Source organism: Megalops cyprinoides, chromosome 4 (genome assembly GCF_013368585.1).
Source record: "Megalops cyprinoides isolate fMegCyp1 chromosome 4, fMegCyp1.pri, whole genome shotgun sequence".
Lineage (NCBI taxonomy): Eukaryota > Metazoa > Chordata > Actinopteri > Elopiformes > Megalopidae > Megalops > Megalops cyprinoides.
The window spans coordinates 1456036-1475000 of NC_050586.1; the positions used below are offsets into that span (position 1 = coordinate 1456036).

The window sequence follows — 18965 nt, forward strand, 5'->3', positions numbered from 1 at the left end:
GTGTATGTGTGTGTGTGTGTGTGTGTGTGTGTGTGTGTGTGTGTGTGTGTGTGAGCGTCTGCGTAAGATTGTGTGTGTGTATGTGTGTGTGTCTGCGTAAGCGTGAGTGTGTGTGTGTGTGTGTGTGTCTGCATAAGAGTGAGTGTGTGTGTGTGTGTGTGTGTGTGTGTGTGTGTGTGTTTGTGTGCCTACATGGGTATGCGTGTGTCTGTGTTCATATGTGTTTGACATCTTCAGGACATGTACTCTGCAGTCTGTTCCTGCAGATCGCAGATATGTGATAAACAGATCCACAGATATGCAGACCCTCAGTACAGATCCCAGATCTGTGATATACCAATCCTCAGCACAGATCCCAGGGGTGTAAAGCAGACTGCACTGAACCAGGAGCAGAAGGAGGCTTACCTGCTTTCACCCCAGACTGTGAGAGCCATTCATTTCCCCAGCTGGCCGAAGCCTCACACCAGCAGAGGAAATATGATTAATCATGGTCACAGTGGAAAAGCCATTTCTCCCGCCACCCCAGGGGACGTCATTAAATAAAAATGGCTTTAAAGACACTTGTCTGGGAAGGAGCAGCAGGGTGTGTTAAACACGGCACCAGTGGCCTTCCAACACAGAGAACGGGGAGAAGCTCAACGCTCCAGTTACACAACTAAATGCACTACAGTGTTCAGCATTGTCAAAGGGTTTTCTTTCACGAAATCCAAGCTCTGTCTGTATTACCTGAATGAGGTCAAACCTATGCAAAATGACCAGACGTCCTGAACCACTCTACATTCCAAGGGTGTTGTGAGCGTTTTGTGTTTGAAATCCGGTCGATTCTGAAGAGTTGTTTGTTTGAGTGCGCTCACTGGGCCACACACTGTGGGCTACCAAAAGTACCCTTGGAACTTCTTCACCCAATACTGTAGTCATGGAAAGGGGGGGGGGGGAGGCTGACAGCAGAAACACACAGCGCCCTCTGGTGGAAGAGCATGGTGTGACGGTTCAGAGAGCGGATGAGGCAACGCCGTGAGAAGCTTCTCGTGTGACACACGTCAGCTCACGCTGCTAATTTTTTCACCCAAGTGGAAACCGCGTACCTGAAATAAATATAAACCAGCTTCAGGCCAAGCGACGGCTGACTGGGGAAGCTTTCACAGCCTGAAATAAAGAAATAAATAAATAAAAATGCAATCTGTCAAACGCTTCCAGCGTCTGGCATTTCAGCTGACGGGGGCTATCCGTCTTTATCCTCAAACAAGCAAGGCGAGCCCCTCAGCCCTGCTCAGGCTTCCACCGCGTGACGCTCAGAGATGAGTGTGTGATTCAGCAGGGAAAGGGCACGCTTTGCTCAGTGTCCAACACAGTCTACACCCCAGCTTAACAGGAGGTACGAGTAGCTTATGATGCTGATGAGTGTGTGTGTGTGTGTGTGTGTGTGTGTGTGAGCGTGTGGGTGCGTGCGCGCGCGTGTGTGTGTGTATGGCTAATAATGAAAACAAATGAATGTGGGGAAAATGATGACCCAGCTGTCAAAGGCGTTTCTGAAATGCAGGTACAGGGAGAAAAATGCTCACTCGGTCAGAAAACAAGGTCACCAGAAGAACGCCTAACCTATTTTGTGCTGATAAAGGATAACCGTTGGTGGCATTACTTCATTGCAAATTCTGGGTTATCTCTCTCTCTCCCCCTCTCTCTCTCTCCCTCTCTCTCGCCTGCTCTCCAGGACCAAAGTCAAACCGTCTGCGCCACCTACAGGTACGCTCAGCCAACTGCAGCGTGAGAATGCTCTACGGGCAAAAGCGCCAGCGAGAAACGCTTCCATTCTCCATCCCAAACCAAACGAGAGGCTCAGTTAAAACACAGGATTTCTTTGTTTGTGTTTTTTTTTTCTTCTTTTCGTTCATTTCCTTGTCTACACTAATCAGAACTATTATAACTTTTTTCTTTTTATGCAGCGTTTAATAAAATTCCAGGCAGAGGTCCAGTATGGTAATTCTATCTCTGCTTGTTTTCTTTGAGAAAAGCCACCGGTTTTACAGCTTTATTTTTGGTCAATTAACACCCAGCAGATTCCTGAGACAGTCACCTCATAAAACTACACGAAATACAGGAAAGTGGGGCGAAAACATACAAGTTCTGAAATGTCCCCATATTCCCCTCACAACCACAGCGCTGGCCTTTATTGTGCAGCAGAGAAACTCGGGATGAGGTCACAGCATCAGAGACCATTAAAGCAGAGAGAAAACACCAGGCTGAGTCACTGGCCAAACAGAGGCCACAGCTCAATCTAACCCCAACCTCCTTCGTCAAGAACTTCAAGTGACATCACATCATTCATGTGAGGTTTGTTATTTCTCCAACCACCAAATTCATGTTCATACATGTTCAGCCTCTCCGCCTCCCTCCCCCCTTCCTCTCTCCCACCCTCTCTCCTCCCTCCCTCTCGCTGTCCTCCTCCCTGTCTCCCTTTCTCGCTCATTCTCTTGCTCTCCCTCCTTCTCTCTCTCCCCCTATCCCTTCCCCCCTCCCTCCTTCCCTCCTTATCTCTGCCCCCCCCCTCACCCTCCCTCCCTCCCTACCTCTTACCTCCTTGGTGACATTGTCCTGCACCAGGCTGTAGAGAGGCACGATGCGGGTGACCTCCAGCAGCACAGGTGTGGGGCTGGGCTGCTCCAGGCCCGGGCGGCGGCACAGGTGGCAGGCGGAGGGGCAGCGGCCCTTCTCCTCGCAGCGGATCTCCACGCCGCTCACCAGGTGGTCGTCCGACAGCCGCTGCGCGGTCAGCAGGCCCGTCAGGTAGCTGATGAAGGGCAAGGACCTCAGCTCCCTCCGGCTGCCCAGATCGGTGGTCTCTGTGGGGGACAGAGCGTCAGGAGTGAGGGCTGGACACTGGGCTGGATCACCTCATCCAGGTCTCTTTAGTCATCTTTCCAGTCTTTGTCTTTTTAATTGCTGCAACACTCACCATCCTGTGAAATTTGGCCACTTTGAATGTGGACTTTGGGGGCAGACATATATATTTTGAGACACGTTACTACCAAAATATTGTCCTTGAGTTACGGGTTTCAGGAAAAGCTGATTTGTTTTGCCTGCTTTTAGGATTTTGGTTTGGGCAGGTTTCCATGCCTTTTCAAGGGCAGTGGAGAACTGACCGCTTTCCATGACTTTCCCATGACTTTCCACGATCAAACATATTTTCAGGGATTTTTACGGATGATGGGAACTCTGAGCGTGTACAGGATGAGCCTGCATAAATGTCACACAGAGCACAGCTCTCACCTGCTTATCAGATAAACGGCATAATGTAAACTTTACATAGTTTAGCAAGCATAAACTTTACACACAGAGTCTGTTTTCTCAAGGAGCAGAGTGATAATCAGTGTTATACAGCGCAGTGGTGCCACATAAACCTTTCTTAGTTTACAGGGCATAAACTTCACACACTTTCTGCGTTCGCACGGAGCAGGGCTCTCACCTCTGTTATGCACCTTGGAGGCGCAGCGTAAACTTTACTTAGTTTAAAAGGGCGTGAGATTTACACACCGTCTGTGTTCGCACGGAGCAGAGCTCTCGTCTGTTCCGGTCATCTCGACAGCACACCACAGGCGTGGACTGTTTGCTTTGCACGTCATGTGGATTAACCACTGTGGGGGTTAAAGTGCCTGTTTCTCATCCTGCCGTGGAAATGAGGACAGAAAGGAAATGACGAATCGGTCCTGCTAACAGTGTAAATACCGGCTGTGAGCTCTGAGGAATCGTCACACCGCCGCTGTGTGGGAAGGTGAGGGGGACACAGCAAGGGTGGAGACTTTCCCCTGGATGAGCACTCGCCATGTGATGGATACAGCCTTTGCCAGGGGGAAGATGCCTCCGAAAGGGCAGAGGTCTGAGTGACGCCTCTCCAACTCACACTCAAAGCACAGGGAGCACTACCTAACCCCCCCCCCCCCGCTGGCCCTGCAACCCACACCCTGACGCCAGACGAGTCCCACTCACACCACCATCACGGCTCCATCTTAAGACTTCCACTCCCAGCAACTGGGCGTATCAATCATCACTGGGTTCAAGTGCCTTCAGGGCTGTCAGATGCTGAGTTGCAGGTCACAGTCGGTCTGTATCTCCAAAGGTGTCTCTTGTGGTTTCTGTTCATTGGTTGTACTGGTAACTGTGAATATGTTCCGATGTGAATGAGTTTGACTCCAAGGTCAGGCCCTACTTTTGGGTGAGGTGATTAGCCTAAATTACTTCATTGAGTTTCCAGGTGTGAAAATAGATCATATGTAAAACATAAATTGTTTTATTAAAATTGGATAAGAGTGTCTGCTGAAGACATAAATAACAATGATAAAGAGACAGGGATAAAGCTGAGAGGACAGGGGTTGGTGACGGTCATCAGAGAAACTGAAATAACCTCAGACACGCATAGCGCAAAACGAGCATTACATTCAGAACCACACCAGTTGCATCATGTTTCCTAAAGAAAATCAAGGTGGAGTAATTGGTAACAGCTTCAAGGCAGATTTTAAAGAATCTTTTTTCTGCAAGGCTGTATTTCATCTTAGCACAGTAAGGATAGCCAGCACAGCGCGGTGAGGTATAAAACACTGGCGTACGTGTGTTTGCCGACAGAGAGGCGGAAAAAAGAGGAGAAAGATGAATTGCTGTCCTGTTACCGAGGTGGAGCCGGTCTGCTCTGTATCACAATACAGATTCAAAACCGTGCAGCCAAGAGCGGCCTCAATGACTTCTGGAAAGGCAGAAATAAATCAGACCAATCAGAGAGAGAGGGGATGGTCGCCTGGTGATGGATGCCACCTGTGGATCCCTGACACCTAAAGTGAGCCCCTCTCCTTAAACGAGTCGTGGGTGTGGAGGATGGGGGTTTGGATCTGTGTCTGCAGCTGCAGTGGGAAGCGGCTTGAAGCTGGCAACCCCCTTCATCAGACGCGTCCGATGTCAACACTCCCCACCTCCATACTCTGAACCCCCCCCATGTTATAAAAGCTGTTTTTAATCAGGAGATAAATCATTATGATGTATTAGTGCAATCATCAGAATATATCCCAGCTTGTTCAGCCTTAATCCAGCCACAGAAATTGGGGAGGGATGAATCTCCAGGATGCGATGGCATTAACGCACTGAAGGCTTGATAAATGAAAGACTGACTTCATATTTTCCAGTCTTTACTCTCTGACACATGAGAAAGTGAGTGGGAGACAGTCCTATACATCTGCGTCTGTCTGTCCATGATCTTAAATAAAACAGATGCTACTCTCTGTGCGAGTGGAGAGAGTGGGTTCATCTGAGGGGACATCCAGGCTGTGGGCACACATTCACAGCGGTGTAACAGCCATACATGCAAGAATAACCATTTGGTAATGGAAGTGTGTGGGCTGGTATCAGCTGTTCCGTGAGCTACTTCATAGGTTGAAACAGTAGTGTAAAAAACAGTGACAGTCAGTTGTCATAATGTGTACCCCTGACAACAGTCACCAGGCCCCCACCCCTGCACCCCAAAAACAGACGAGTCTCTGTGTGTTCCAAGAGTTCTGCGTGTTCCGGGAGTTCCGCGTGTTCCGGGAGTTCTGCGTGTTCTGAGAATTCTGCGGGTTCCGAGAGTTCCGTGTGTTCCAAGTGCTCGAAGTCTGCTGTGGAATTACATCATCACGGCGTCACTGGCGTTGATCAAGTCCGAACCGTCAGCGGTGTGACCATCAGCGGTGTGACCGGCGTGACGCAGGAGAGGCTGGGCCGGAGCACGATGAGACAGCGCATTTAATTGCTCATGACAGAGCAGTGGAACAGAGATGGTGAGGCCGCTGCAGCTGCAGGGAAAATGCCACAGTCTGTGTGCCAGCGTTACTCAAAACAGCGTCAACAAACACCTGCGCTGAGCGGCTGCTAATGGGCCCCGACCCGCAGAGGCAGGGACAGGTTCAATCAAACCGCAACTCGCTTTGCTCAAACTTACAAACATCCAGGAGTACTGCATTTGGTTCAATCCTCATGTAAAATTTGCTTTCTCCCTGATTTATGCTAAATGCTTGCACAAATTCTGCTTCATCAAAATAAAAACAAAAAAATGAATGGTAGCTTGAATCTGTCACTCAAAGTTATGTTTATTTTCATCTGCTTGTTCCTTCTTATCTCTCTCTTTGCTTTCAAATCTAACGTCTAAATCTAGACACCCTAGAGTGATTTACAGAGCTTATACAGTATCCCTTTATACAGATGGACATTCACTGAAGGACTCAGTAACTAAGCTCTTTGATAACAGCACTGCCCCACCTGGTAACTGACATTGACCCTCTCACTCACTCACTCTCATGCACATGCACACACACACACACACACACACACACACACACACACACACACACGCACATGCGCACTCATACAGACAGACAGGCAGGCAGGCAGACAGACACACACACACAGACAAATATGCGCACACGCACACACAGACACGCACACATGCACACACATACAGACACGTACACATGCACGCACACATACATTCTTAGTTCTGAGTTTCTATGGTGATGTAGAAAAACTTTCCTGACCAAAATAATTATGCTTTCTGAATCAGATTTTAAAATTACAGAACAAGCAATTTCCTCTTTTTGGCATTGAGCGAACACCTGTTTTCGATTATTCCTCATTAGAGAGTAGCCATTTACTTGTTCATATTAATTTATAGCAATTTATTAGAATTGTGTTTGAGTGCAGTCTTTCCCAGTAGTACTTAACATACTTTAGATAAGATCAGGGACTACAGTGACCTGCTAAACGCGAGTGATAAAAACGTCTCAGTTCAAGGCTAAATGGATGGCGCTCTGACACGGGAGTAAGTTGCTGTTGGCCTGGGTTTGCTGTTTGTTAAAGGTGAGCTGATGCTGCAGTTAAAGTTCCGTGCAGGTAAACGGGAGAGGCGGTTCCCACTGCAGCCCCACCACCTGCACACCCCTCTGTCGCCCAGCTCATCCTCTCTTCTCTGTGATTGGCTAGTGTCAATCAATCTTCTGGTTGGTCAAGTCATCGTACCGTGGACAGAGTTTAGACTGCAGCAAAGCTACAGCCAATGTGGGCTTTGTAAAAAACAGAATATCAGACATTCATTAAAGGTGATGCTCCAACAGCACATTAAACTGAGGTCCTGACCCATTACAGATTCCACAGCCCAGTCCATGCCCCTGCCAAACTCCCTATCTGGCCCTCTGATCAGCTCCCATTTCAGCTGGCTAAATAAAGCCGTCCCTTCTTTTCCATCTCAGCTGATGTGTGGTACGTGTGCTGCCTGGGTCCAGTCCTCTCCTCCTGCCACGAAGTGCTGGCAGATGAGCGGACAGGTTAAAAGGAGCTTTCACTCCTTCAATCACTGGGGTTAGGACTGTTTTCTTACTGTCTCCATTCATGCTTGACCCTAAAGATGACCTCTGACCTTCCATGCATTTCCATGGAAACACCAGCGTGGCATGTGCAAGCAGTTCCATCATAAATCTTCCATCATCTCATGTTCTACTGTATCATATTCTGTCAAACATAGCTAGTGCTGGTATTATTATTGTTTTCTTTGAGGCCTTGTAAATTCCTTCTGTTCTCAGGATGTGTGAAATGCACTGTGGCCTTTTTAACAACATTAGCAGATGGCCAGATTATATTGCTTATTAATTTTCCACAGACAGCAGATCTGATTTTTTCCTCAAATGAACGCACTGGGGAAATCTAAACAGGCAACTGCAGAAGAATTGAAAGTCAGGGAGAAAGAGGAAAACAATTACACAGCGTTAACAAAGGTGTGCTGCTCTTCAAACAATTAATCTTCTCTGATGTCGGCATACCGATATTTATCCATTTACAGCTGTACGCTTTCATGGCAGAGACAAAGTCTTCTTTTAAAAGTTGAATAAACAGCAAAGAACAAAACTAAGAAACGTTGACTCACAACCAAACAGAGACTCAAGGACAGTCTCTGGTGTTTAACAGCATGAGATGTGTCCCATCGACTGCATGATGCAGCACAACACAGGCAGACCCGGTCCACAGTCAAACCCAATCCCGCTTCATAGCAGGAGGAATGATGTGCTTAAACATATAGATTTAGTACAGCTGATCTACCTAGTGAACAAACATACAGACCCACAGCAAGGCAGATAGAAATAAATAGAAGAAGAAGACAGATAGAGAAGCTGAATACCAGAGAGAAATACACAGCCGCACACCGGCAGAGCCAGACAGTCAGAGAGATGGATAGATTAGAAAACAAATATGGTGGCAGACAAACAGTTTGATAGATAGAAAGAGAGATGCTATAGATTCATATTAAGTAGAGATAAAAAAATGTGAGATATCCACACAGACAGACACACAGACACAGACAGACAGAGACACAGTGCAGAAGAACACCAGCAGCCTGTTCCAATCAGTGTCTCTGTGGGCAGAGTTCCTGGCGCAGACAGGAAACACGGCTGACCTTTTCAAAGGCCAGGCTGTCCCTCCACCTGGGGACGCAAAGAGCGGGTCCCAGACAGGCACTGCAGAGGCCAGCCAGGAGGGGGCCACAGCCCTGAGCGGGGGTGGCAGTGCATATGTGTGTGTGTGTGTGTGTGTGTGTATGAGTGTGTGTATGAGTGTGTGTGTGTGTGTGTGTGAGTGTGTGTGTGTGTATGAGTGTGTGTATGTGGGTCTGTGTATGTGTGTGTGTGTGTGTGTGTGTGTGTGTGTGTGTGTGTGTGTGTGTGCATGCGTGAGTGAGTGTGTGTGTCTGTGTATGAATGTGTGTGTGTGTGTGTGTGTGTGTGTTGTGGGGGGGGGGGGGGGGGTCGGTCACGGAATGTGTCCCTGTTTTCTTCTGTGTTTGTTGTTATTTTCATAGTGAGCGGGCATAGTGCTGGCAGGCCTGGCATATTCATTTGAGCCGGTGTTGGAGGCAGGCCAAGCCCTGGCCATGCCCTGTTTGGACAGCTGGACCACAGCAGTAAAACTAGTGGCAAAGTCTTCATTTATTTACCCTTTTTTTCCTTTCAGGTTACAGACTACTGACGTACCTCACTTTCACCGTGGCGACAGCTTCATCAACGGAACACTGTGTTGCACAACCGACACACACACACACACACACACACACACACACACACACACACACACACACACACACACACCAGAGCATGACGCTGCTGCATCTCCAATTGTGAATGATACTGACAGAATCTGTAAACTTCACCTCACCCCCAGTGACAGCTAGGCCACCATTAGCAGTGACCAGTGTGGGTCTGATTAATATGACATCCGCATTGGTTTCCTCATCTCTGACTCATCTTCAGTGGGCACAGGCAGGAACAGGCACACGAGGGGAACACACCAGGGAAAGCCATCATCTCCCCTGGTCACCGGTCTCAGCCAGGGGCGGAGAGGGGCAGCTGTGACTCGACACTGGCCAGCACTGACTCTGGGAACACCGAAAATGGTGCTGTGGCTACCCGTGCTCTGACGCACAGAGGCGGTCGTAGGCCATCCGTGCTCTGACTCAGAAAGGTGGTCGTGGGGCTAGCCGTACTCTGACTCAGAGAGGTGGTCGTGGAGGTAGCCTTGCTCTGACTCAGAGAGGCAGTCGTGGGGCTATCCATGCTCTGACTCACATTGAGTGATGAAGCACTGGGTCATATCCCAGCCTCTTTAGTCCAGCCAAGTAGGCTGAGCTCCAGAAAGCCTGTCTAATTTCATAATGCTTTTCCTCTCTGCTGGAACTTCTCACACACCACTATAACAAGAATACACTTCTCAGCACAGAACTGTGGGGCTAAACATATGATAATGTTCTGTGGAAAGACAATAGCGCTCAATGAATATAATTACACTCATCATTTAAAGGGATTGGCCAGTGGGTTATGCTATACGCATGGTACTCTCTGCAGCGTGCAGTAGGTTAATTCACAGCACATGGTTTTGCGCATTTATGTAAAACTTGACACTACTCACTTCCTCCTAGGCCTGATTAGAATTGGGATTTTGACCAGGAGGTTGCTGGTTTGAGTCCCAACTAGAACAGTAATATTTTATTTCTAGGCCAAAGCCCCCAAATTCAAATCTTCCACTAAGTATCCAGCTGCTTAGATGAATGACATGTATGTATAAAATTAAAAATAAATCAAATATGCAAACCCTGTAAAAGACTGCCAGGAAAATCAATACTTTTACCAGTTCTGTTACTACCAATACTAACAGTACACCTACTATGACTACTATTAATGACAATAATAGTAAGTATATTTCCACAGCTTCAAAGGTGTGAAATGCATCTTATTGTGAAAGAACAGTCTTTCTACCCCAGCTCATGTCACTTCCATAGGAGCAGAAATACTATGTGATGGTCTGGCATGTTGCTGATGCACATTTGGGGAGCAGAGACAGCGTCCGCGGAGGAGAGAACAATAGGAAGACGACTGAGTGAAAGCGCGTGCATTCCTCCTCCGGGTAATGACTTCATTTACATGCGGATGTTAATCATGCCGTTCATTTTTCAGCACAGACAAGGCGGCGGGATCTCCGACTGCTCGGTGTTTTCGTGCCTCAAATGTCTCCTTTTCAAGAATGATGCAAATTAAATTGTTATCCGCTGTGTCTGGTAGCCACTGCTGTCACAGTAGCCAGATGCGAATGACTTTACGGTGGAAAAAACATTCAGACGCAACCTGGTGTGAGGTACGTCCAAATAAAGCTCGGATGTGCTGACTCGCACACCAGCACCAAACCGTAACTTCAGACGCGCATCAGGAGTGAATGCTGGTCCTTTTCCGTGACTATGTCGCCATCGTGCGCCAAAGTAAAGTATTACGCATTCAAAGGGGCGCTGCACAATAAAACTATGAACGCCACTGATTTAGCTCGCTGATAACCACCCAGCGAATGCTGTCACCAGGAATCTACGCATAACTGGTCCGAATTCATTAGTACTTTAGAAGAATTTGTGTCGCAGGTACTAATTGTCGATCAAAATCTAAATTCATGGAAGTATTTGCCAATTAGAAAAAAGTCTAGCGTAGTGCTGCTTAACCTAAATGGGGGTGATTACGTTCTCATATCGAGCCGGAACCGCACTCCTTAAATTTAAGTAGTCGGAACCGATTGTCTGCCCAAACGATCGTGTAGTGTGAGGGGTTTACAGACGTAATCTTAGTGTTATCGACATGAGTATCCCCGATTTCGAATCAAACATGTTTGATATTTACGACTTGAAATCCTGTAGTGTGAAAGGAACAGCGATGGAATCTTGAGCAGAAACCCGCAATAACCAATGACAGCGAGCTGACCGGGAAGCGTCACCAACTCAGCAATTGACAGTTAACCTTCGTTCAAGCCCAGAGCACAATAATATCAATATGGAACGGCATCTCCAGGGCAGTGGAAGGTCAGAGAATGTATAAAAATGACTACATTTTTAATGATCACAGGTTTAACTCTCCCCTCCACCTGTGTACAAATAACAAATAGCTTGTAGCAGTAGCTTGCACAAGCCCCGTTTGAGACTAACAATAAAACTTTATTTCCAACTCAACTCCAGCTCGCGCTGCAAAATGTATAAGCCATGCTGATTCCGTCTTCTCAGCCATGACTTCATCCACAGTTTTTTTTCTCCTGTTTTTTCGGTGCAAAACAGCACACACAAGTGCAACAAGCTGAAGACGACGGTCTGCCTCCGTGTTGGTTTTGCTCCGAAGTCACGTTTGATCGCGAATTTCTGTGAGATCTCAACTCCCTGGAATCGCCACTCTGAAATCGTTTAGTATGTGGTCCTGCGTCTGGACTGAATCGTCTGGTATGTGCGTTCTTACGATTAAAATATTAAAAATAGGTCAAATCTGTCGTTATGTCTGTGGTCTCCCACGTTTTTAAAATCGATTAAGATTTGAAAATCTTCTAGTGTGCACTAGGCCTAACACGTCTAACAACACCAGTATGCTGATGCTAGGATTGTGCTACCACAGATCAAGTTAAAATTATGCGCGGAGGACTCAGTTACACTCTACAGTAGGTTGACCATTTGCGGGTAAAATGATGCTTTATGATGATTTATGTAGCAACCACTTAGTAATGAATAGGGACCATAGTTGTGCAGTAAGTGTAATTATACTTAAAACATGGTTATAGAGGAGGGCTGGGTGGCTTCATTCACCTCAGAGCTCTGGGGAGAGGCAGTGAGGCACTTTGTTTCTGTGGAATAAAACTACACCAGAATCAGACACCATATTCTGGCCTCTTCCGCGGAGATTAGCCGGAGGGAGTAGCATTAACCCCACACTGAAGAACAGCACTGGAGCACTGCAGAGTAAAGGCTTAGCAGTTATCAATCCTACTGTCACTCATAATGTTCTGTATAATGTTGGCCCCGCCCATTTCCTGCGTGGTTAAGTTTTCTTCCCAGAGCCGGAGCTCAAGCCAGCAGCTGCATGGGATTGGACACATGGGCGTGGCTTGCTGTGCCACCCTCGCCGTTTAACCCCCCGCACTGTATCACTCCTAGTAGCTGGTAGGGAGGGCCCAGGGGCACGACCTCGTCAGTTAAGTGGTTAATTGAATGGTTAATTTGCCATCTTGAAAAAGAAAATTACAAGCCTTTGAACCAAGTGGCAAAAATCCATCTTCTTTATGATTTGTTTGGACGTCACAGCATGGCACCGCAGTTCATTAGCTGAATTTATGCCCTGGAGGTGATAAGTCTTCCTAACTCTTCCTGTCATTCCACTCCACAGAGCTGAGCCACACACCTTCAACAAGTGCAACTACAGCTATCAACAGCAGGGGGCAGCAAAACCCATGAAAGGTCACATCACTTTCCTTTTTTTTAAAGCTACTATACTTCATTTTGGCAGCCTTTTGGAGAGGTCAACCCAGTCTGGCTGCCAAAAGCCTTTTATCCATAAATGTAACAGCTCAGTGATTACAGAGAATTGTATTTAAAGATCAGCCCTTGAAATATTCTGAGACGATTCATAGCCGTTTCCATTTGACCGTGCATGAAGTGAAAGGAATGGGCACTCACTGTTCTTTCCCTGGAGTGCTCCCTCTCTGCAGACCTGGACAGTCTGTTCTGAGAATAAGTGCTCTCAGTAATGGAGGGTTTCAGGAGGAGTTCTGAAAGGGCACAGGGTGAGAGAGCATGTGCTTTGCTCTCGGGGATGCTTGTGTTACCTTTCTGGTACTGGAGCCAGAGCTGCTGCTGCACCTTCTTGCTGGGGAAGTAGATGTTGCAGGTGAGCTCAGAGCCGTACAGCGCCTCAGACACGTAGTGGCTGCCGTACTGCTGGATGAAGGAGAGCAGCTCCTCCCTGCTGCTGTCAGCATTAAGCACCTTCAGCACCTTAGAGAAACCTGGGGCAGGTGGAGCGACAGCCACAGCATTAAACACAGCACCTGCATGCACACTGCATACACACTGCATACACGCTGAATACACACTGCATACACACTGCATACACACTGAATACGCACAGAATACGCACAGAATACACACCGCATACACACTGAATACACACTGAATACACACTGCATACACACAGAATACACGCTGCATACACGTTGCATACGCACTGCAGACACACAGAATACACACTACATACGCACTGAATACGCACTGCATACACACTGAATACACACTGCATACACACTGCATACACACTGAATACACACTGCATACACACTGCATACACACAGAATACACACTGCATACACACTGCATACACACAGAATACACACTGCATACACACTGCATACACACTGAATACACACTGCATATACACTGCATACACACAGAATACACACTGCATACACACTGAATACACACTGCATACACGCTGCATACACGCTGCATACACGCTGCATACACATTGAATACACACTGCATACACACTGCATACACACTGCATACACACAGAATACACACTGCATACACACTGCATACACACAGAATACACACTGCATACACACTGCATACACACTGCATACACACTGCATACACGCTGAATATACACAGCATACACACTGAATACACACTGCATACACACTGCATACACACTGAATACACACTGAATACACACTGCATACACACTGCATACACAGAGTATGCACTGTGAACAAAGGTGTGTCGGCTGCCTCATGGCTGAGTGCTGTCAGCTAAAAGGCATCACTGCTGTGTAGAAAACCTTCCTGGGGAATATGCTAGTGCTAGAGATGGATTGATAAAATTGTTCTTTTTTTAGCCTGAATCGTACAAGGAAACAACCCTAAATACTCCCCAGAGCTCTCCCTGTCATAAGCAGCCGGACAGCAACTGCAGATTAGTGCTGAATATAATACAGATGAAAATATGCTGGCTGTGTATGATGTGAAATTAGGCGTCCCCTTTGAGATTGCATTTGGTTTGCTTTCCTTATGGAAACGGCACCCTCTTCAAAGCTGTACTGTACATTATTAATGTCCCCAAGCTGGTTTTTCATCATTTAAGAAGTGTGACCATTTTAGCAAAAATCAGCCTCCAGCAGTTGGTTAAAAGTTTCTGCTGTACATTTGCAGGTGTGTATGGATGTGTGGGCAGGTGTGTGTGTGGGTGTGTGGGCAGGTGTGTGTGTGGATGTGTGGGCAGGTGTGTGTGTGTAAATACGTGAGCAGGTGTGTGTGTGGGTAGGTGTGTGTGTGGATGTGTGGGCAGGTGTGTGTGTAGATATGTGAGCAGGTGTGTGTGGGTGTGCCTGCATATCCTACCTGCTGAGAGTGTGATGGCACTGAGCTTCACCTTGTACAGGTTGCTGCGGACTCTCCACTGCTGCACCATGGGATATCCCATTGCCTCGTTGAACTGGGCATCTCCTGCCACGGAAACACCGCACAAGTGAGCAGAACATACACCCTCTCAGTGCTGTGGAGTATAGCAGTGAGTAGCGGCAGGTTGGGTTCATATAGCAGCGAGTAGCGGCAGGTTGGGTTCATATAGCAGTGAGTAGCGGCAGGTTGGGTTCATATAGTAGCAAGTAGCGGCAGGTTGGGTTCATATAGCAGCGAGTAGCGGCAGGTTGGGTTCATATAGCAGTGAGTAGCGGCAGGTTGGGTTCATTTACCTGTGAGTATCAGGAGGTGGGTTTTATCTACTTGTGAGCAGGTGCAGGTAACTGATATTTTTTATATTAATGTCCTTCAGTAGATTGAATGCAGTAGCTAATATTTTTAAGACTCTCTGAATAACCATCCTTTTAGAGACTGAAGTGGATATTGTGTGGTTTATGTTATCTAATACTCTGAATAACCAGCTTGGTCTGTAGCAAATGGAGGTTGACTACTGACAAGCCACACAATGTGTTAGAAGCAGGTACTGTACCACTTCATAATACTCCACTCAGTGTGTCTACCTGTGAGTGGCAGCAGGTGGGGCTAGCTCCCCTGTGAGTAGCTGCAGGTTGGGGCGGGTTACCTGTGAGCAGCTGCAGGTTGGGTTTTTTTTTAGTTTGGGGCGGGTTACCTGTGAGCAGCTGCAGGTTGGGTTTTTTTTTAGGTTGGGGTGAGTTACCTGTGAGCAGCTGCAGGTTGGGTTTTTTTTTAGGTTGGGGTGGGTTACCTGTGAGCAGCTGCAGGTTGGGTTTTTTTTTAGGTTGGGGTGGGTTACCTGTGAGCAGCTGCAGGTTGGGTTTTTTTTTAGGTTGGGGTGGGTTACCTGTGAGCAGCTGCAGGTTGGGTTTTTTTTTAGGTTGGGGTGGGTTACCTGTGAGCAGCTGCAGGTTGGGTTTATTTACCTGTGAGCAGCTGCAGGTTTGTTCTTTTTTAGGTTGGGGTGGGTTGGGGTAGGTTACCTGTGAGCAGCTGCAGGTTGGGTTGTGGCTCAGACAGGACTCCCCTGCACTGCTCCTCCACGGGCAGAGGAATGACCATCAGCCCGTCGGCCAGCTGGGGGAAGTCCTTGATGAAGTTGTTGTCCCTGTGACACACAGAGCAGACCAGAACTGTAACCTCTGAGATCCAAATGAAGGACGAGGGCAGGAACTCAGAGAGTGTTTCTTTGTTGCTCCTTGTAGGTTATACTCACATTTTATTTAGCAGGAACTCTTATCCAGAGGGACTTACAAAGTGAATCTAATAAAGTGGCATGAAAAGTTGCCCAAACAGGCCCTACTAAGCACACATGAACAAGCATCAGTGCCACACAGTGCTTGTCTAGATCAACATGTAAGTACAAAACAATACACATGAGAAAGGGATTATACCATTCCAATTACAATGCTAACACATACCCTGAAGTAAACCTCTACATATATGCTTTCCCATAACCCTGCAGTACACTTCTACATGTAAAATTACACATTAGGGTAAGGAAAGATCATCCTTATTTGGGGGGGGGGCTGAGATGTAGCCTGAAGAGGTGGGTCTTCAGTCTGCGATGTAGGATGGCCAGCAAGTCCACAGATCTGACTACTACAGGAATGTTCCATCACATAAGGGAAGTGAGGTCCCGGTTGGGAGCAGCCAAGCGTAATGAGGAAGCTAAGCACAGTGGGCTGGCCAGTGTTTAGGGTCTGATGTTCGATCAAAAATAAGGGGGAGCCATTTCCCATTCGGCTCAGTAAGATAACAGAAGCGTTTTAAAACATACAAACCATCACTGTTAGCCAGTGGAGGGAGGTCAGAATGGGTGAGACATGGCAGAACTTCAGGACACTGAGGACCAACTGAGCAGCAGCATTCTGGATCGCGTATGCAGAGAGGGCAGCAGGCAGAACCAAGGTGGACCAGGAGAGTAGGTGGTGAGGAAGAGGAGGATTATTCTAATGTTGTATATGAAGAATCTGCAGGCCCTAATGACTGCTGCTATGTGGATAGTATACGTTAGTCCACTGTCAAGTGTCACCCTGGGGCTCTTGACAGTCCTTAAGGACAGTAATTAAAGAATAGCAACCTGCGCCCTTCAGTAGATTGAATGCGGTAGCTAATATTTTTGTTGTTTAAGACTCTGAATAACCACCCTTTTAGAGACTGAAGTGGGTATTTTGCTGTTTATGTTATCTAATACTCTGAATAACCAGCTTGGTCTGTAGCCTGACTGCAGCACAGAACTCTGGAGGCTTCACTGCCCCTTGCTGTAGTGTCCAGCTGAGGGACGCCGAGATGGTGCTACACTTCTGAATGCACTGGTTCTTTTTTTTTTTTTTACATTCAGTCAGATTGTGAAATTTTAGCAAATGGGCGTTGACTCTTGGACATGCCACACTATGCGTTAGAAGCAGCTGCCACTACATAATATTACACTCAGTGTGTCAGAGCCAATCACAGCTAAGGGACACCCTGCAGAGTGCGCCAGTAGCAGTCACAGCCAATGAACACGCTACAGGCAGTGTTGATAAGAATCACAACCACTGAACACCCTGCCGAGTGCGTTAGTAACAGCTACAGCTGCTGAACACTGCAGAGTGTACTATAAGCAATCGCAGCTTCTGAACACGCAGTGTAATGTGTTAAAAGCAATCACGGCCACTTTAGCAGAAGCACAGCGAGGAAATTGAAGGGCACAGAGGGACTCTGTAAAGAGATTATTCCCTGCACCCACAGAAACATATCGATTACCAAATCTAATAAGAGAGCCAGGCTGAGCAGCTCAGAAAGGTCCCGCTTGGGATATAAATGTTTATGGATTTTCCAGCGAATGAGAGTTTGTCCTTGTTCCCCACAGGTCCCTTATTACTTTTATATATCTTTGAGGAACTTGTTTACTGCAGGGCTAAAGTCATTCTTAAGCCAACCAATTGAAACACATGCAGAACTAAAACGCTTCACAGAAAGAGGTGTCTGCCTCCACAGAAGAGAAAGCGAGAGAGTTCCTTCAACAGTCGAAAGTTGGGTTCTAACGACCAAAACACAAACAAACAAGGACCACCACCGCCAGCTCTAAACTTCACCGCTTACAGTGTATCTGAAGGTGCTCATTACTTTTAATATTCTGAGTGGGAGAAAAAAAAGACAAAGAGGCTTGTGAAGTGATAAAAGAAGAAGCAAACCCCAACATGAAAGACCAAAAAATATGAAATAAAAAAAAAATCTGAGAATAGCTTTGTGTCCTCCGGCATTACAGCAAAGCAGGCCTCCCCTGCACCTCACATCTGAAATGTACCTCTGAACAATCTGCAATCTGCTGACTGCAAGCAAAAACAACACTGTAAATCCCCCCCCCCATGCTTATAGAAGAACAGAATATGCATAAGTGAAGATCCACTTTGTGGTTTTATACTCAGTTTACTTTGTTAACAACTCTTCATGAAGGCAGTTATCATTTAGTAAGCACTGTGTGAATGAACTATAATAATTATTTTTTCTAACAGAACATGAATTCCACGCTGTATATCTCCTGATAGCCAGTCCCAGGTCTCCCTCCTATTCCTCCCCAGCCTCTTTAAGGCATCTATAACTCTGTAAGCAGGTCAGACTTTGCCAGACTACAGACTTAGTGTTATTGTGCTTGTGTCCAGGAGGCTTCTGTGTGAACCTGGTACATTTGTAATGCAGTGCCCCCATCCCCTGACACAGCTAAGTCTCTTTATTTATTCAAGAGATGAGCTGACTTATGCAACCTGATCCATACCCCCACTACCTGGCAGCTACAGACCACAGGGGGTCACTGTGAGCTCAGCTGCATCAGGGGGTCACTGTGAGCTCAGCTGCATCAGGCGGTCACTGTGAGCTCAGCTGAAGTTTGAGATATCGGTGTGTGGAAAAACAGCTTTAATTTGGACAGGAGATCAAATGACAGGAAATGTAATTTGTCCTAAAACTCAGATTTCATCTGGTTCTGTCAGCATTTCTGGATTCAAACATCAGGAAAATTAAATGAAATGCCTATTACATTACGGAAATATGGATTGTGGTGTATTACAATCTGTCAAGGTTCTGTGAGTCTGGATCTACCACATGTCGGTCTCCACGGTGATGAGAAGAACAGGTGTTCA

At 46.9% G+C, this 18965-nt stretch overlaps 1 protein-coding gene across 2 annotated transcripts in view; it reads right to left on the minus strand.

Moving 5' to 3' along the window:
- Window positions 1-18965, minus strand: part of LOC118776334 (astrotactin-2-like) — a 293949-nt gene that overhangs the window by 67788 nt on the left and 207196 nt on the right. For both annotated transcript variants that reach the window (XM_036526605.1, XM_036526604.1), the window contains 4 exons: window positions 15825-15949; window positions 14746-14850; window positions 13177-13356; window positions 2575-2840 (listed from right to left, as the gene is read on the minus strand). In XM_036526605.1, the coding sequence (XP_036382498.1) occupies window positions 2575-2840; window positions 13177-13356; window positions 14746-14850; window positions 15825-15949 (676 nt within the window). The remainder of the gene's footprint in view (window positions 1-2574; window positions 2841-13176; window positions 13357-14745; window positions 14851-15824; window positions 15950-18965) is intronic.